This window comes from Mytilus trossulus, chromosome 9, assembly GCF_036588685.1.
Source record: "Mytilus trossulus isolate FHL-02 chromosome 9, PNRI_Mtr1.1.1.hap1, whole genome shotgun sequence".
Taxonomy (NCBI): Eukaryota; Metazoa; Mollusca; class Bivalvia; order Mytilida; family Mytilidae; genus Mytilus; species Mytilus trossulus.
Genome location: NC_086381.1, coordinates 15,942,523 through 15,960,419, shown reverse-complemented (window position 1 = coordinate 15,960,419; position 17,897 = coordinate 15,942,523). Strand labels below are relative to the sequence as shown.

At 30.7% G+C, this 17,897-nt stretch overlaps 2 protein-coding genes across 3 annotated transcripts in view; one reads left to right on the top strand and one right to left on the bottom strand.

Moving 5' to 3' along the window:
* LOC134685205 (uncharacterized) overlaps positions 1–17,897 on the bottom strand; it is a 56,798-nt gene that overhangs the window by 28,282 nt on the left and 10,619 nt on the right. For both annotated transcript variants that reach the window (XM_063544705.1, XM_063544704.1), the window contains exons 8-14: positions 15,549–15,665; positions 14,442–14,561; positions 13,456–13,548; positions 12,911–13,045; positions 11,474–11,725; positions 9,128–9,226; positions 7,407–7,806 (exon numbers count right to left, since the gene is read on the bottom strand). In XM_063544705.1, the coding sequence (XP_063400775.1) occupies positions 7,407–7,806; positions 9,128–9,226; positions 11,474–11,725; positions 12,911–13,045; positions 13,456–13,548; positions 14,442–14,561; positions 15,549–15,665 (1,216 nt within the window). The remainder of the gene's footprint in view (positions 1–7,406; positions 7,807–9,127; positions 9,227–11,473; positions 11,726–12,910; positions 13,046–13,455; positions 13,549–14,441; positions 14,562–15,548; positions 15,666–17,897) is intronic.
* Positions 208–3,978, top strand: LOC134685207 (uncharacterized). The gene is made up of 2 exons (XM_063544708.1): positions 208–1,018; positions 2,669–3,978. Exons 1-2 carry the CDS (start codon positions 813–815, stop codon positions 3,345–3,347), a joined length of 885 nt encoding a protein of 294 aa, XP_063400778.1. The 5' UTR covers positions 208–812; the 3' UTR covers positions 3,348–3,978.

Below are 17,897 nucleotides of genomic sequence, written 5' to 3'. Positions count from 1 at the left end.
GCAGAGTAGTCAAGTCATTCAGAGGTAATTATCATTGCAGGACCGGGACTAAAGTAATACTTTAACTTTTTAGGGTTAATTTTTTTTTGAAAACATTTGTTATAAGATATTTTATTTTTTTTAATAAATCTTTTATAATTTTGGAATGATATATTTAAATGTAAAAATTTTAAGTTTCTGTATTTTTTTTTTCACAGGTTAAAACTAGGAGGAAAATCACTTCAAAACTGTGATAAACACGGGAAACCTTATCAGCCTTACAATAGTTGATATCTTTGATAGCTGAGGAACAATGTATAAGTTTTGACAATTCATTCAAGAATTTGACTTGAATTATTGTAAACTTCAACAAGGGAGTCAAAAAAATTATTGTAAAAATTAAAGGTAATTTACCTTTATATTTTGATCTTATTTACCTGGCTAGAATTCAGCTGGTTCACAGGGACAATAGAGCCAAGGTATTGTTTTATGGTGATGAAATTGTAGATATTAGACAACGATCTACCAAAACAATACCTTCATGTAAAACAAATGATGACTTCTGTCAACATGCTTGTACCCACAACAAAACAATTGGAAGGAATTTAACTTTAAAATGTGCTTATATCATGTATTAAACTGATTTTTAATCCATGAAGACTTTATTTTGAATGTGCTAATGGAGCAAGTGAAGTGCAAATTATAACGAAGAAGTTCGGGAGCCAACTTTAGACAGGCTAAAAAAATATTTTTGTAACTTTTGACTGAAATTGACTTGACAGTGTAGTACTACCTGGAATTTACACAGAAGTTATTGACAGGACTGTGGTATCATGAATTTATATCAAATGATCACACTCCTATGTAGCATGATTGGCAGTATGGCGACACATCGTCAGAAACATACAACATGTAATGAACAATTTTCCAACCGTTTAAACAAATGTATGGATACGTTTACGCCTTATATAGAACAGTATACAGGGATCAAACCCAAGGATCCGTTCTTACATCATGTTTTTGTAACACATGTTTGCAAGTAAGTTTAATATTATTTAATATTTATGTAAATTTGATAATCCAAGGAATTTAAGTACATGCAGAGTAGCATCTTGATTAAGAATTTATATTTCAATGGGTAAAACCATATTGGTTTAATCATCTCTTGTTTACTGTTTTCGATTTTAGAATTTAAATACATTTGTAAAGCAATCAATCTATTTTTAAAATGTTTCTATTTAATGCCAGAAATAATTTTGAATTTTTCTTTATGTTTTGATGTATAATTTAATAAATGTATATTGAGAGCTATATACAAAATTCCAAATCGTTGCCTTTGAGGTTTACCACAGGCAAGAAACACTTAATCTGTTAATGTTGTTAAAATTAGAAAATTTTCTAAACCATTTTTTAATAAGTGCCCCGTTTGTTATTCACAATTTTTATGCACATGACACATGTTCACTTACTGCACATGCTAAAATTAAAATATTTTTGAACAGCTATAGAGATTAACATATTAAATTTTTACAGAAGACTGCATGTTATAAATATGATGATACAAAAATAGATCTAATTCATAATGGAAGCATCAATTTCAGAATGTGACCCCACAATAACCTCCAATTATTTTGGGAAAATATTGAAATATTATTAATAACAGACATTTTCACAGTCTTGTGAGTAATCCAAGATAAGTAATGAAATAACAAGATATTGTAATCTATAATTGACCTACTAATTGCCTTTTTCTTTTTGGGTCCAGCAACATACTCTTATGATATTTTTCTTTTTATCATTATCAAGATATTTTTTTAAGGTGATTTTTTTTGGTAAAGCTGGCTAAAAATTCACTGTGTATGTACACTATAACTAATTTCACTAAAACTGATGTATTAAAAAAGAACAAAAAATCTGCTTCATAAAAGCCTTCAATATTGATTCACCTCTGACAAATATATGCAAATTAGAATGACAGATGGGGAGCAGAAAATGACACAAGTCAAAGTAACACTATGATAATCATCTAACAATTAATTGTTAACTATCCATACAAACAAACTGATGTAATATGATCAGAAAGATCATTCAAAGAGGACAAACATAGAACATGTGTGGAATGTCTTCAACAGCTTCAATCCAAAGTTAGATTCTATTTATATGCAAAAACCTTTCATTTTTTTCAAATGCTACTTAATACTTAACACAAAAAAAACTTCATTAGCATAAAAAAGCAATTATTCAACAAAAGTGACAAGCTGACTTTAAATGATCTGAAACTTAAAATATTACCTAAAATTAGTGTGAAACAGGTGCATTCTGAGTTTTTGTGGGTTACAATCAATAAATGATTTTTTTTTAACATATAAATTATCGATGGTTTTTAAAAACTGAGGGTGTTTCTCAGTAACAATCTCATCAAAGGATAACAGCCAATAGATGGATGTAGCTGAGAAACATCCTAGGGTCTGAAATACCATATTAACAATCTGTTTAAAATCCTAGGCAATGTTAATGGTGTTCCTTATCCTTCTTCATAAATTCTCTTTCCCTCCACTAACTGAGAAAAATCTTTTATCACTCAAGTAGTGTGATACGGTTTTTATACTGTTATAATTTATTGTCAAATAAATTGATTGAATTGTTTTTGTAGTAGTTTTTTTTAACATTATTTCATCTTGTATTTCAGAAACTACAAGAAAATGCTTTTGTGCATACATGTGCTACTTACAAACTGTAAAACTATGGACACTATGAAAACTGTGCAACATAAACTTGGACATGATTGGGTAATACAAATCAACCAAATGTGCAATATCCAATCAAATTCATCTAAAAATTTAAGTCTTCAACAAATGTCAACAGACAAGACAAGTGTAGATTTGTACAAAAGTAAGGATAAGGATAAAATACTAAGTGATTCAAATACTATCAACAATGGAGATCAAAATAAGATTCTCACAGAGAAACAAATGACAAATTCTCATTCACCTATGAATGAAGATCTGGCTAAAAGTGCCCTTTTCAATAAATTAATGCATTCCAGTGACACTGATGTGGAAATCATTACAATGTTTGTGTTCAGATCTGCACCTAAGACGACACAACAAAGAAGTTCATTGCCAAATAGTTCAAATGGCGCAGACAGACAAAAACTTGCTTCTGTGCAAAAATATCACCCATTAAATCTGTTGGAATTGTTGATTTCTTATTGTGGAACTAGCAGCAAAGATACAGACTCTGTGAAATACAGGTTTTTGGCGCAGAATGAAAATTCTTCTAACAAAAATGGAGCTTCGAGACATTTTTGTTGGCAAGTGGTTGTAGTAATAACAGTAATAAATTACTTGTACAATGTGCTCAGATAACATAAATATCATTAACAAATGTTCACTTCTCCTTTATCTTTCTACATTCTGTCGCTTTTTTCTCTCCTTCATACTGTTGGGTCAATTACAGACTTCAACATATTTCTTTTGAAGTGGGGGGTCAGAATTGATTATAGTTATTTATTATTTGAGCAATGGGTTGTTAGAAACTGCAATATAAACAAGTCATTAACCTTAGGTCTATGTAATATTATATAAATTACTGTCATTTTTCCTTAACTACTTTGCACTTCATATTTATTATTCTTCCTATTGTAAATATCAGCTACTGTAACAGAGTCTTATTCAGTCAGGTCTAGTGTACTCAATAGTCTCAACCATCAATAAAGGTACATCCAACCAAACAGAATAATTCAAGTATACATATATTTATAATGTACTTTTTTTAATATAAAAAGTGAAATAACAAATCATTTAAACTTGCTATTAAATGTTGCAAAATACTTTAGATTCATTTATTTTCGTGAATCCTAATTTTTATGTATTGAGAAAAACTTTAATATTACAATAATTTCATATTTTCATGTTTGGACCTATTAAAGTCGACTATGCATTATGGGTATTGCTCATTATTGAGGGCTGTATGGATGCCTATGAATGCTTACATCCACTTCATTTGAACTTTAGTGGATAGTTCTCTCATTGGCAATCATACCAATTCTCTTTATTTTCGTAGTGGTATTTTGTTTTGTGGAATTGCCAAAGTCTACAGAAAAGATTTAAAAAAATACATATATTTTTGAAATTATGCATTTTTTATGGATTACCTTTTCCATTTAATTATATGAATCCACATCATATTGGCAATAAGTTTTCAATTCCTGACTTTGCAAATGAAAACAAAAGGGTGAAAAGGTTTTACTGTGGAACAAGCATGACACTTGTAGGACCAACATTTCTAGTTTCAAGAGTCCAGCTTACCATATTTCAGTGTTTTATGTTTTTATTCTAACTGGAAGTGATGGTTCAATTATACATATGATACAAATAAAATAATAACCCTCAGCAGGTGTTGGTTGTAAGAATAGTGCAGGGAGAGTTGAATACTAGCAGTATTGTTATGATTGTAATTACCAGTAATTTACCAATTCAGACCACACAAGACTGCATATCTATACATCATCCACAGCAAAGCAAATGCCCAGAAGTAAGAAATCATTAAGGGTCTTATTTTCACCAAGCGTTCATGTTCATGTGATTCAAATGACATGAACTGATTATTGCACAGAATTTCTTTTGAATTCTAAGAAGAAAGAGCAATCCAAAAGTTGACTGATTGATTCAACTGAATATCCAGCGACAAGTATTACATGAAAACTCATGACAATGACATATTAGATGTAAATGAGTTACATTAAAACATCATTTATTGTTAACACTGACATTCTGTGTTGAATTTTTAAAAATGTGCTACCTCACAAAGATACAGTCCTCAGAAATACATTCCATACGTCACACACTCTTAATTCTGATTAAAACAAATTTTTAACAAGTCATTTTTCTTGCACATAAATGATTCATATATGTAGTTGGTAAAAAATCTGTAAAAAGCGATTTTTAAGTATTTGGTTTGAATCGTCTGCAAACATATATGCATGCCAACAAGCTTCCAGGAGATCAAAAATTGCCTTTTTCATCATTGTCTGAACTGCCTGGCAACGAGTGCAGCCTCATGCTTTTATTATATTATCATGATTACAGGTACATGTTTTTGTGTAGTACAAACATGCCAAACTGTACAGATAATTTACTGTAAATTTCATTGCTATTTATCTTAAGACCTTGTTTAGTAGAAAGTGCAAATACAAATGTAAAGATGGACAAAAAAAAATTACAAATAAATACTTTGATCAATATTATTAATAATCTTGCTTCAATAAGGATGAGGGGTATTGTGAAAAAAAATTGGGCCAAATAATACATTATGGATATTTATTGAATTTTCAATGTTGATAAACTATTTAATTATTTATTTTTTCACCAATTATCTTTTTTGCTGTTTAATACATTTAACATGTTTAATAATTCCCTTTTGCAATCAATTAATAAATATTGCTTAATAAGCTATTTTATTTGTCAATATGATAATGAATTATTATTTTTTTTTTACCAATAAGTCTATAATATTAGTAATGCGGTCATTATTCATACCATCAATGTTAATTATTTTAAAATGACGATGTCCAGTGCAACAAGTTTACCACTGAATACCAATTTTACTTTGTCCTGTCAAAGCAGTTTCATGTAATGAAATATGAAATGTATGAATATGTATAATAACAATGTTTGGTGCAACAGGTGTACCACTGAATGTCAATTTTAAATTATCTGGTGATAAATTTCATTCAATAAAATATGAAATGTATGAATATGTAAAACATCTCTTCCTATTTTCTGGTGGAAAATCGTGACTGCCTAATCAGTACCCATTGTCATATGTTCCCATTTGGATAAATACTTTATCAAATATAAAAGAAACAGGAAGCTGGAATCCTTTGGGTAAAACATTTCGTCTATTATATCTGTTATTGATTTGTATGTTGTTATAGAAAATTGTTTTTGTTATCTGTATCATCTTTTGATAATAAAATTGTGATGTATAATTCTGTTTGATCTGCCATATAAAAACTTTGACCTAATATTGCCCTCAGGCTGACAGGCCTACTGACAATATATCTAGGAATATATCAGGGGTCAGAGACAGTACCAGGAATTGGACGTACAATTCAGGAAGTTAGATTTCTATTTATTGATATATATTACCATAATGTAAAGCTTTCAATCCTTAATTTCTATACATTTTACATCTAGATATAAGTAGAACAAAAGTTATTCGTTCATGCTTCTTAGATCAAACAGAATGTGTTCAATCCCTTTGATACACTGCCTGCAGGAATATTAACAATTTCAATGTTGTCAATGCAAGCAAAAAATGCAAAAATGCTGAAGAAAATTTCTTTATGGAACATTTTGCATTCTAATGTATATCAATATTATGACCTAATTCTGGTAAATTCTACAATACACCTTAAGCCTTGGATCATTAAAGATATACACATGAATCATGATATATACCATGAGGATTGTTAGTATGTTATGCTGCAGAAAAAACTGAAATATATATACTACTATAAGGTTAAAGTCTTTGACATGGCGACCTAACACAGCCTAGAAATATGTTAATCCACTTATCATAAGGTTTACCATTAATGAAAATATCTTTTTCCTGAAAAAAACCTTCATAAGATTTGCTAAAATGTTTTGAGTGCAAAACCCATGAATCAACAGACTTACATTAAGGACAAACATGCCTAAAAGATCAGCCAAAATTGAATAGATCAATTTTGCTTTATGGATTTAAACCTTAGAAGGCTGTTGTTTTTTGTGTCCAATTGTTTCACATTTTGTCATATATATAGCAGCCTTTCTTAACATACTATAGAGTATGGGTTTTACTCATTGTTGAAGCCTTATTGTGGCTTGTAGGTGTTTACATCCTCATCGTCTGGTCTCTTTATTTTTATATTACTACAATGATTTTTATTTATAAAATGAAAATTTACAATATGAGTACATCATAAGATCTTGCAAATATTAAATCACAGATTACTGGAGAGATGAAACCTTTAGAAAAGTCCACTAGAAGCAACATCAACCCTCATTAATGCAGGTGAATATTTTGAAAAAGAGAAAATTATTTTTATAAAATCTAGAAAAAATGTATATTTTCCATTACAAATATTCAGCCAAAACTCTTTTGAAGTTGGATTCAGTCATTAGGAATATATTTCTTGTTTCAATGCACAAAAAAACACAACACATCCTTCATAATTTACTTTGTTCATGAGGATGCTCAACTAAAATATAATCGAAAGCTTAAATCTCTACAATGGAAGTTCTGAGAACCAATGACATAATTAGGAAAAGACTGCTATAATAGAAACTAATATACAATGGTTCACATTTGCTATAAACAAAGCCAAACTGACCATCAACCATGAAAACTACAAAATACAACATAAATAAATGTAAACTTACCCTGGCTTCCAAGATGGCTGGCATCTCCGGTAAGAAATCATTGACAATGCATTTATACAGGTCTTTTCCATTCTTTGTCGTGCTATCCTTTAAAGATTCAGACACTGCTGTCCATTCCTCCAATGTACAGCACACTAGATGCCATCGTGGGTTATGATATAATGGTTTAGGGGGAGGTTTGTTCTCAAACTTTAATTCACTGTCATGTTCATTAGAATCAGTTACATTTAATTCATCTTCATCACAAGTCATATTGGAATTTTCTTCTTTCACTCCATTAGCTTCAGATTTTATTTCTTCTTTCACTTCAGTAGATTCAGATTTAATTTCATTTTTTACTTCAGATTCAGATTTAATTTCATTTTTTACTTCGTCTTTAATGCCACTTTCTTGTGATTGACTGAAATAGACAATCAGATTTGTTTAATTCATGGCTTGATGTGATTGCTTGATTATTTAAGACATATAATGACCATTAAGATAGCCTGTAATTCAATAGTTGCGGTTTGTTTCATTATTTTTTTTTTAATAATAGTTTTGCCAAAAATCAGGCCATTATATTTTTCATTGTTTAAGAATTGTCAAGTCATAGCTGACTGTATGATATGGTGTTTTCTCATTGTAGAAGGCTGTGTGATAATTGACTCAGTGGCAATCAAACCACATCTTCTTATTTTAAATGCTTGCATCTACATATTTAGCTGTGTCATTGTTTAGATAGAGCGCTGTCTAAATAATATTTACACCATGTATCCTTTTATTCATATATTTTTAAAGTATTAACTCACTTAATTCTATAAAAGAAAGTAGATTGTTTTTCAGCAGGTATATTCAAATCAATGGGAAGTAACTCTACATACATTTATAATTCCAATATATTTAAATCTGTACATTACAATCAAATAGTATACCAACTTCAGTGTAAGAATTGTGGTTATTTTAAGTAGCCGATCTTCAAATTGTGTCCAGTTAGACCCAGATAAATGATACCAAAAATTAACTACAGGTGAACATTCTCAAACTTCTATTAGAAATATCAAACATTTTAAAGTCATAAGAAACCTCAAATCAAAAAAAAATAATGCATATGTTTTTTATAACTCAATGGATAGTTTTCATTGTAAAACTTATGTACATATACTTTTTTCTGAAGAAAATTCTTTAATTTATTCATATTTAGAAGAAGTTTACTTTATTTGAATTGCTTCCTTCCAGCAAGCAATTCCCCCCCGATATATTTTCCGTATGCAAGGTGACCTCAGTGTGACCCATCTCGTAAAAATCTGGTGACCACAATACGCATGGATGTCCTTAAAATAAACTATTATCTGAATTTACATGTTAAACACGTGCTCAATTTCCATGCTTTTTTGTTTATTTTTCGTCAATTGTTGACAAACAGGTGACAATCTTTAAACTTCGGCTTCAAAACACGAACTTCAATTACCTGCCATATTTTCACAACAACACTGACCGATTGAAAAAAAAATTGACGATTATACGAAATTTACACGAAAAAAATGATGAATTCGAGCACAGAAGACTAAGTTTATGATGTTTGTATGCATTGGTTTAAGAATTGGAAGAACATTATTTTTCACCGGTCACTCGTTTCTTATGACTTTAACATGTTTAAGAAACATATATAAATAAACCAACATTAAAATGTGAAATAACCAAAGTTAATAGGTTATCATTTTAGTTATTTTAACACAATTTACCTGTCATGGTTATTATTAGTATTTGGTACAGAACTATCAACATCTATCTTTTCTTGTTCTTCTTGTTCTGATTTAATATCAGGCTTGGTATCTTCATCTCTAAAATTGAAAATAAATATTTTAGTTCCCAGTCTAGCTTGTATTGTTGATTTCATCTCATCTACTAAAAAAGTAAACATTTAATTCTATGACCAGTTTAAAGCCTGTATGTTTGAATAAGTAAAAATTGAGAATGGAAATGGGGAATGTGTCAAAGAGACAACAACCCAACCAACAAGCAAGCTTTAGCTGACCCGTAAACAAAAATATGTACTAGTTCAGTGTGAATAGACGTCATACAAAACTCTGAAATATATAAATGAACTAAAATTAAAAATCATGCAAGACTAACAAAGGCCAGATGCTCTTGACTTGGGACAGGCGTAAAAATGTGGCAGGGTTAAACATGTTTCTTGATATCACAACAATCCCCCTATAGCCCTAGCCAATGAAGAAACAAAAGGGTGTCACAACGACAGCAAAACAGATTTATTAACATTTATTTGTGTCCTGGCAATATCACAAGAACCATTACTGATGATTGGTGAAAGTGAAAATTGTCAATATCAAATTTGACCTCCATTTTGTCATCAGTATCAACATATCAAAATTTGAAAAGCTTAGGTTTTATGGTTCATGAGTAAATGCAACAACATGAATGGAAACACCATTTTTCAATCTTTCAAGAACCATAACTCCTGAATGATAAAAGTCAAAATCATCATTATTGAACTTGACCTCCATTTTGTCATCAGTAACAACATATTAAAATTTGAGAAGCTTTGGTTGAACAGTTCATCAGTAAATGCACGGACACGACTGGAAACGCCATTTTTTAATCTTTCAAGAACCATACCATCTAAACAGTCAAAGTCAAAATTGTCACTATTGAACTTGACCTTCATTTAGTTGTCAGTAACAACATAATAAAATTTTAAAAGCTTGGGTTGAACGGTTCATGAGTTAATGCAGGGACAACATTTGATTGCCGCCCGCCGTACATCCCAAACTCAATACCATATTCGGCCGTGTATAGTACGCATTTATGTATAGTCCGCACCCCCTTTACATCCCCTTAAAATCGAGAGAAAAAAGTTTTGTGATAAAAAAAAAAAAAAAATATTGTAAAAGTCTAGTTCACTGTAAAAATCAAATTGAAAGAAACCTGTTCTCCATGTATTTTATAAAAAAAATAATTATGTTTTATCTATTTCATAAAAAAATGAAATGGTAGAACTTTTCATCAGGTAATTAATATTTAATAATTTTATATAAGTAGTTATTAATCAAAAGATTCATTTTAAAATCAACATTTGTCTAAGTATGTCCAAGCTGATAAATAATATAACAGAAATAAATTGAATATTATGGAACAAAAGAAAACAGAGATCAAATAATCTAAATTAATTAGCAGTAATCAAAATTTTAAAACTATTTAATCTTATATAATCTTTTTATTGATCATGTTGTTTTATTGCCTGGGATTATAATATTTAACACCTGTCAAAACTTGACATCATTATTTAATTGCTACACACCCATACATAATCCTTAATTACCTCTCTTGATTACCTATGCAGGATGTCACACCTTTACTTTTAATAATCAATTTTGACAAAGAAATTTCGAAAACCGTATATAGTTGTTTATAGTCCGCATCCCTTGTACAAACTACATATTTAAGGAAAAAAAGTGCGGACTATACATGCCCAAATACGATAACCAATATTTTTGTCAGAAAAATCCGGTTAAGAACAAACAAACAGCAATACCCACAGTAAAATTCAGTTTAAAAGAAGGCTGTTTCACATGAGACTTTATTATTATTTACACATACTCAACTGCATTACCGATCAAACTTGTAATAACTATTAATGCCAACAAGGCATAAACAAGAATGTGTCCCAAGTAGATGGATTTCCACACTGTCATTTTCTATGTTCAGTGGACCATGAAAATGGGAGAAAATGTCTACTTTGGCATTAAAATTAGAAAGATCATATCATAGTGAACATGTTAACTAAGTTTCAAGTTGATTGGACTTCAACTTCATCAAAAACTTCCTCGACCTTTAACTTTAACCTGAAGCCGGACAGACAGACAGACAGACAAACGGACAGATGGACGCATGCACGGACCAGAAAACATAATGCCCATAAATGGGACATAAAAAAGAACATCTAAGCCTCAATTCCGTGCCTTACAGATTAAGTCAGCAAAAAAATAAGGAGTTGAAAACAATTTTTTTCACCTGTGACAAAATCTGCATCTAAAGGGAGACAAAAAATAAAACAATTGTGAAATTACCCTGAATCCTGTTTAACTGTTGACATCTGGTTATCGTTGTCAATCTTTGAGTCAGTTTTATTTGAAGCAGTATTTAATTCAGTTTTATTTTCAACATCTTTCATATCTGCTGCATTGTCAACCTCTTGAACTTTAACCTCATCTTCCTGAGGGTCATCTGTTTCCATTGGTTCTTCTATTCCATTAGTATCCTCTTTCATTTCTGCGGTCTGTTCATTTGCATCATCATTTTTACTATCAGCTTCCAAGGTTCTGTTAACAAATCAATTGGCAAAAAGTTAAGTACACTAAAATTTCTTTTATATAAAGTTGACTTCTGTAAATAAGAAGTCATACTAGTTTACCATGATATGATAATTTCTAACTCTTAACTTCAAAATTACCACACTTATTTTTTTCTGTAAAAAGAAAAATACTTTTTGTGATGAGACTTCTCATTAACCCTTTCACCAAAAGCCATAACAGTAAAATAGATGAAATTCAGGAAAAGTAATTTTCTAATCCAATTACACTCAACAATGTTCATTCCAATAAAATTGAGAATGGAAATGGGGAATGTGTCAAAGAGACAACAACTCAACCATAGAGCAGACAACAGTCGAAGGTATTTCATGTCAAAAAAGTTTACTAGTCTGCCTAAAATTCTTTAAAAAAAAAAGTTCCCTCTATTCAAAGTAAAATTTGTAAATTTTCAACATGTTTACAATCTCATCCAGGCATTAAACAAAGAAAGATAACTTGTGTTCTCAATGTTTTTCCAGCAGGAAATATAATAGGTTACAAGAGCGCAATTATTCGTAATGCATTTTCCATAGGGTACCACTAGTGTTCCATATTTTTTTTCTCGAAGACTACACAAACTATGGTAAAACGGGTGGCAGTTCCTGTTACTACAAATGCCAGTGCTGCATTACAACCAAAAACAAATATAGGGTTGTGCGGCTCAAATTGACTTAAAATGCAGTTGAAAAAAATCGTCTACTTTTTTCGCTTACTGAAAAAGGCATATGTTTAATGGCTCCGATGTGCAGAAATTGAAGATATTTTCTATACTTCGTAAAATGTGAATATGATTTTCGGAAATTTTTAAACCTATTTGGATAAGCTTTCGATTAAGTGTAATTCCAATCCTGTATCAACCAATCAGAAGCCGTATAGGATTCTATTCTCAGTACCATCTTGGGGTAAAAAAACTTGCCGGTAAAATGTTAACAAATAATTGCGCTCTTGTAACCAATAGAGGTATTCTGGGATCATCGTCAACTGTCTAAAATGTGAATCCTGGTAAACATAAGATTCTTTGGTAAAAGGGTTAAATGCTGTTTACACAATTGTCTGATGAACTTCTGTCTTTGAATATCATTATCCTATTTTTGAAGTCCTTGCAAATGAATATGTTGTAAATTTTCTGTGGGATATTAAAGATAATACACTCACTCTTTGTTCTCTATGCTATTTCTCCTTGAACTTTGACGGCTACTACCTTGACCTCTAACTTTGTTCTTTATCTTATTAAACCTCATATCCAAGTCTTCATCCATCATGTCATCTATGTTCTGGTCGTCAGCATCACTTTAATAAACAGTCACAATAATTAATTTAAGATGTAGATTGTGACATACTTATCAATGTCCAATCAATGTATATCATAAGGATGTACTAAAAATATTAACAAGATATGGACATTGCTCATTGTTGAAGGCTGCACAGTGACCTCTATTTCTCAATGTCTGTGTCATTTGACCTGTTATGGAGAGTTGTTTCATTGGCAATCCTACCACATATTTTTGTATATACAAACCTTAATTCTGCTATGATTTAAGATATACCAACACTTTAAAATGTTTAAGAAAATTAGGTACATATTTTCAACTTTCAGCAATGCTCATTAATACTGGTTATCTCCAAATAAATTTCTTGTAAGAAAGTATCTATAGTCTTGTAGTACAATTTGTTGTTCTGAGTAATGGAATCATATTTACCCATTAACTGAGGAATCTGGTGTAATCTTCACAGAATTTCTGGGTTTTCCTCTCTTTTTTGGTTTTTCACTTTCTTCTGCATCACACTCAGCACTACAAAATAATCATTGTTAAATTAGAAACAAGAGTTTTCTCCAATTTTTGAATTTGTTAGGCACAAAAGTAGAGGTATACAAATACCAGTAAAATCAAATTTAAATCATATCTACAAAATTTTATATTGTTGTGTCCTTTAAATTGGTAAAACTACAAACAGTGTATAAGAATAGATAATGAAAATGCTGAACACCTCTTTTGATGTGGGTTAATACATCTTATGTAAACTATAATCCATCATTGATGTCCAAAACAATGACGTTTTCATAATGTCTTAATTTGTCCATTTAATTAATTTTAACTGATCTCTGTAGAATAAATAACTTATAACCTAACATATTTTTTTTCATATTGCACTACTTTTGACTCCGTCGTCTATATTTTTCAACAGGTTACCTTCTCTTTCGTCATGCATGTAGGGCATCCTGGTACTCTGCCAAACAAAAGTAACATTAAAAAATAAAACCAAGTTTTCAATCGGTATATTTTTTTAGAGAAAATAAACTGTTTTTCTTTATATGACAAATTGATAAGAAAACAGTAAACTTTCCCTCTTTAAAAGTGCAAAGATTATGTTCGATTTTACTTCTTTTTATTTGGTTGCTCTTTCATGACCGAGTACCAGGATATCCAGCCACAGATAAGGTAACCTGTTGAAAAATTATATCGTCCAGATTCAAAGTCTTAGCAATAATCCACCTCTTTATTTTTAACACAATTTCCTCTGTGCTATACAAGGTATAAATGGTCTTTATACTTACCTTAGGTTTTTGCCTTAGGCTTAGCATTTCATGTTCTTATTTATTTTGATTTTTGATGCCTGTAATTTCATTTGTTTAAGACCTTTTACATTCTGCAAACCCCCCAATCAATATAAAGGAAGAACTCACCTCTCCACAGATGTTTGCCTTGCTTTCCTTCCACGGCCTCTAGATGAGGTTGGTGTTTTCTCCATTGTTTTGGATAAGGGGGTATTCCAGTCATCATCACTATCGTCATCAGATAAATTCCTAAAATTACAATAAACAACAATTAACACACATCAATCAAATCAAAGGAAACACTACTTTTTATTTTTGTGAAATTTTCATTTTCACATGTATATTATACTATCATTAAACTTCTTAATGTGTGTAATAATTGCATTCAGCCACTTATCTAAATTAAAAAAAAAAATACCACAAAGTATGATCATTATATATATAAAAGGTAAAGTGGGTTTAGTCAATGAAACAAGTGAAACTGCGAGCTACTGCTCACTGATGATACCCCCGGCGCAAGTGGATAATATTAATAGTGTAAAAATATACAGTGTTCGGTAAAAAGGAAGTTTTCCTGAGAAAAATGTGACGAAAATTTTCAACTTGGCTATCATATGTAAAATCATACAAGTGTTCTGTAAACAGGAAGTTGTCAAGTGATCAATCTGAAAACACATCACACGGTATAGCCGACTTAAATAAACCCTGAAACCAAATTTTAGAAATCCTCGTATTGTAGTTCCTGAGAAAAATGCGACGAAAAATATTCATGGGAACCCCCCCTCCTTTTTTAAAGCGGGGGTATAATAAACATACAATCAAAAGTGGTAATTTGAGAATGTGGGTTTAAAATCTATTCAGGCTCAAATACTTAACTTTATTTTTAAAAATGGAACATCTTTTTATTACTGGTCTTCGTTAAAAACAAAGTAATTAGCTCCATCTTTCAAGTTTTGCATCAAATAGTTTATGTTCATTTTAGTGAAAGATAGATTGGCCAATTTCTCATTGTCCTAGAACTCAAAATATACTTGAATTGAAAACACCACCACCCAAGGATTCAATAAGTTATGTTGTGCATGTTGTGGTCAACAAGTTTTAAACATTTTGACAATTTTTCAGGTGATGCCTCCTAATTAATCTGTCCTAATGTGTTGGTTCCTTCGCCACAAGCTATATAAGTATAACACAGCACTACTTGTAAAACTAACGCCGAAAGGTGTAAAAATGACATACCCATTAACTGTAGAGTTTTTTCTACCACCTTTGGTTTTCTTCTCTCTTACAGGTGTACTAAGGGCAGACAACCTTCTACTGGATCTTCTGGTACCCAAATCTTTTGGTTCCTCTTCACTGTGTATGTAAATATTATCATTAATTATGTAACAACAACATTTCAATAATACTTGTAATGAAAATTTACTGTAAAACCACTAATTTTCAATAGTAGAAAGAGAATGTGAATATTATCATTAATCATTTTGAAAATGTAAAACAAGTATCTTAACTAAAGTCAATGCATCAAGAAAGAAAATTGCAGAATAAATCACCTTGAAATCAGCTAGAAAGTGCTAAACATGAACAAAGTATCCCTAAAAAATATGTTGAATTTTCAGTATATTTGTAGTGCCTGAAAAAATGTATTTTTCTTGGATTTTATGACTGTAATTATCAGAGGGAGCAGTTACTGTGTTCACAAGTTGATTTACAATTTAGTAATTATCAGAAGGAACAGTTACTGTGTTCACAAGTTGATTCACAATTTAGTAATTATCAGAGGGAGCAGTTACTGTGTTCACAAGTTGATTTACAATTTAGTAATTATCAGAGGGAGCAGTTACTGTGTTCACAAGTTGATTCACAATTTAGTAACTATCAGAAGGAGCAGTAACTGTGTTCACGAGTTGATTTACAATTTAGTAACTACCAGAGGAAGCAGTTACTGTGTTCACAAGTTGATTCACAATTTAGTAATTATCAGAAGGAGCAGTTACGGTGTTCACAAGTTGATTCACAATTTAGTAATTATCAGAAGGAGTAGTTACTGTGTTCACAAGTTGATTCACAATTTAGTAATTATCAGAAGGAACAATTACTGTTTTCTCATGTTGATTCACAATTTAGTAATTATCAGAAGGAGCAGTTACTGTGTTCACAAGTTGATTCACAATTTAGTTATTACCAGAAGGAGCACTTACTGTGTTCACAAGTTGATTCACAATTCAGTAATTACCAGAAGGAACAGTTACTGTGTTCACAAGTTGATTCATAATTCAGTAATTACCAGAAGGAACAGTTGCTGTGTTCACAAGTTGATTCACGATTTAGTAATTATCAAAAGGAACAGTTACTGTGCTCACAAGTTGATTTATAATTTAGTAATTATCAGAAGGAGCAGTAATACTGTGTTCACGAGTTGATTTACAATTCAGTAATTACCAGAGGGAGCAGTTACTGTGTTAACAAGTTGATTTACAATTTAGTAATTATCAGAAGGAACAGTTACTGTGTTCACAAGTTGATTTATAATTTAGTAATTATCAGAAGGAACAATTACTGTGTTCACAAGTTGATTCACAATTTAGTAATTATCAAAAGGAGCAGTTACTGTGTTCACAAGTTGATTTACAATTTAGTAATTATCAAAAGGAGCAGTTACTGTGTTCACAAGTTGATTTACAATTTAGTAATTATCAAAAGGAGCAGTTACTGTGTTCACAAGTTGATTTACAATTTAGTAATTATCAAAAGGAGCAGTTACTGTGTTCAAGAGTTGATTCACAATTTAGTAATTATCAGAAGGAGCAGTAACTGTGTTCACGAGTTGATTTACAATTTAGTAACTACCAGAGGAAGCAGTTACTGTGTTCACAAGTTGATTCACAATTTAGTAATTATCAGAAGGAGCAGTTACTGTGTTCACAAGTTGATTCACAATTTAGTAATTATCAGAAGGAGTAGTTACTGTGTTCACAAGTTGATTCACAATTTAGTAATTATCAGAAGGAACAATTACTGTTTTCTCATGTTGATTCACAATTTAGTAATTATCAGAAGGAGCAGTTACTGTGTTCACAAGTTGATTCACAATTTAGTTATTACCAGAAGGAGCACTTACTGTGTTCACGAGTTGATTCACAATTTAGTAATTATCAGAAGGAACAGTTACTGTGTTCACAAGTTGATTTATAATTTAGTAATTATCAGAAGGAACAATTACTGTGTTCACAAGTTGATTCACAATTTAGTAATTATCAAAAGGAGCAGTTACTGTGTTCACAAGTTGATTTACAATTTAGTAATTATCAAAAGGAGCAGTTACTGTGTTCACAAGTTGATTTACAATTTAGTAATTATCAAAAGGAGCAGTTACTGTGTTCACAAGTTGATTTACAATTTAGTAATTATCAAAAGGAGCAGTTACTGTGTTCAAGAGTTGATTCACAATTTAGTAATTATCAGAGGGAGAAGTAACTGTGTTCACAAGTTGATTCACAATTCAGTTATTTTCAGAAGGAGCAGTTACTGTGTTCTCATGTTGATTCACAATTTAGTAATTACCAGAAGGAACAGTAACTGTATTCA

Excerpts from the sequence above, each read along its gene's own strand:
- LOC134685207 (XM_063544708.1), top strand. The coding sequence starts at position 813 with ATGAATTTATATCAAATGATCACACTCCTATGTAGCATGATTGGCAGT. Across the intron at positions 1,019-2,668 it reads TTTGTAACACATGTTTGCAA|AAACTACAAGAAAATGCTTT; the intron begins GTAAGTTTAATA and ends CTTGTATTTCAG.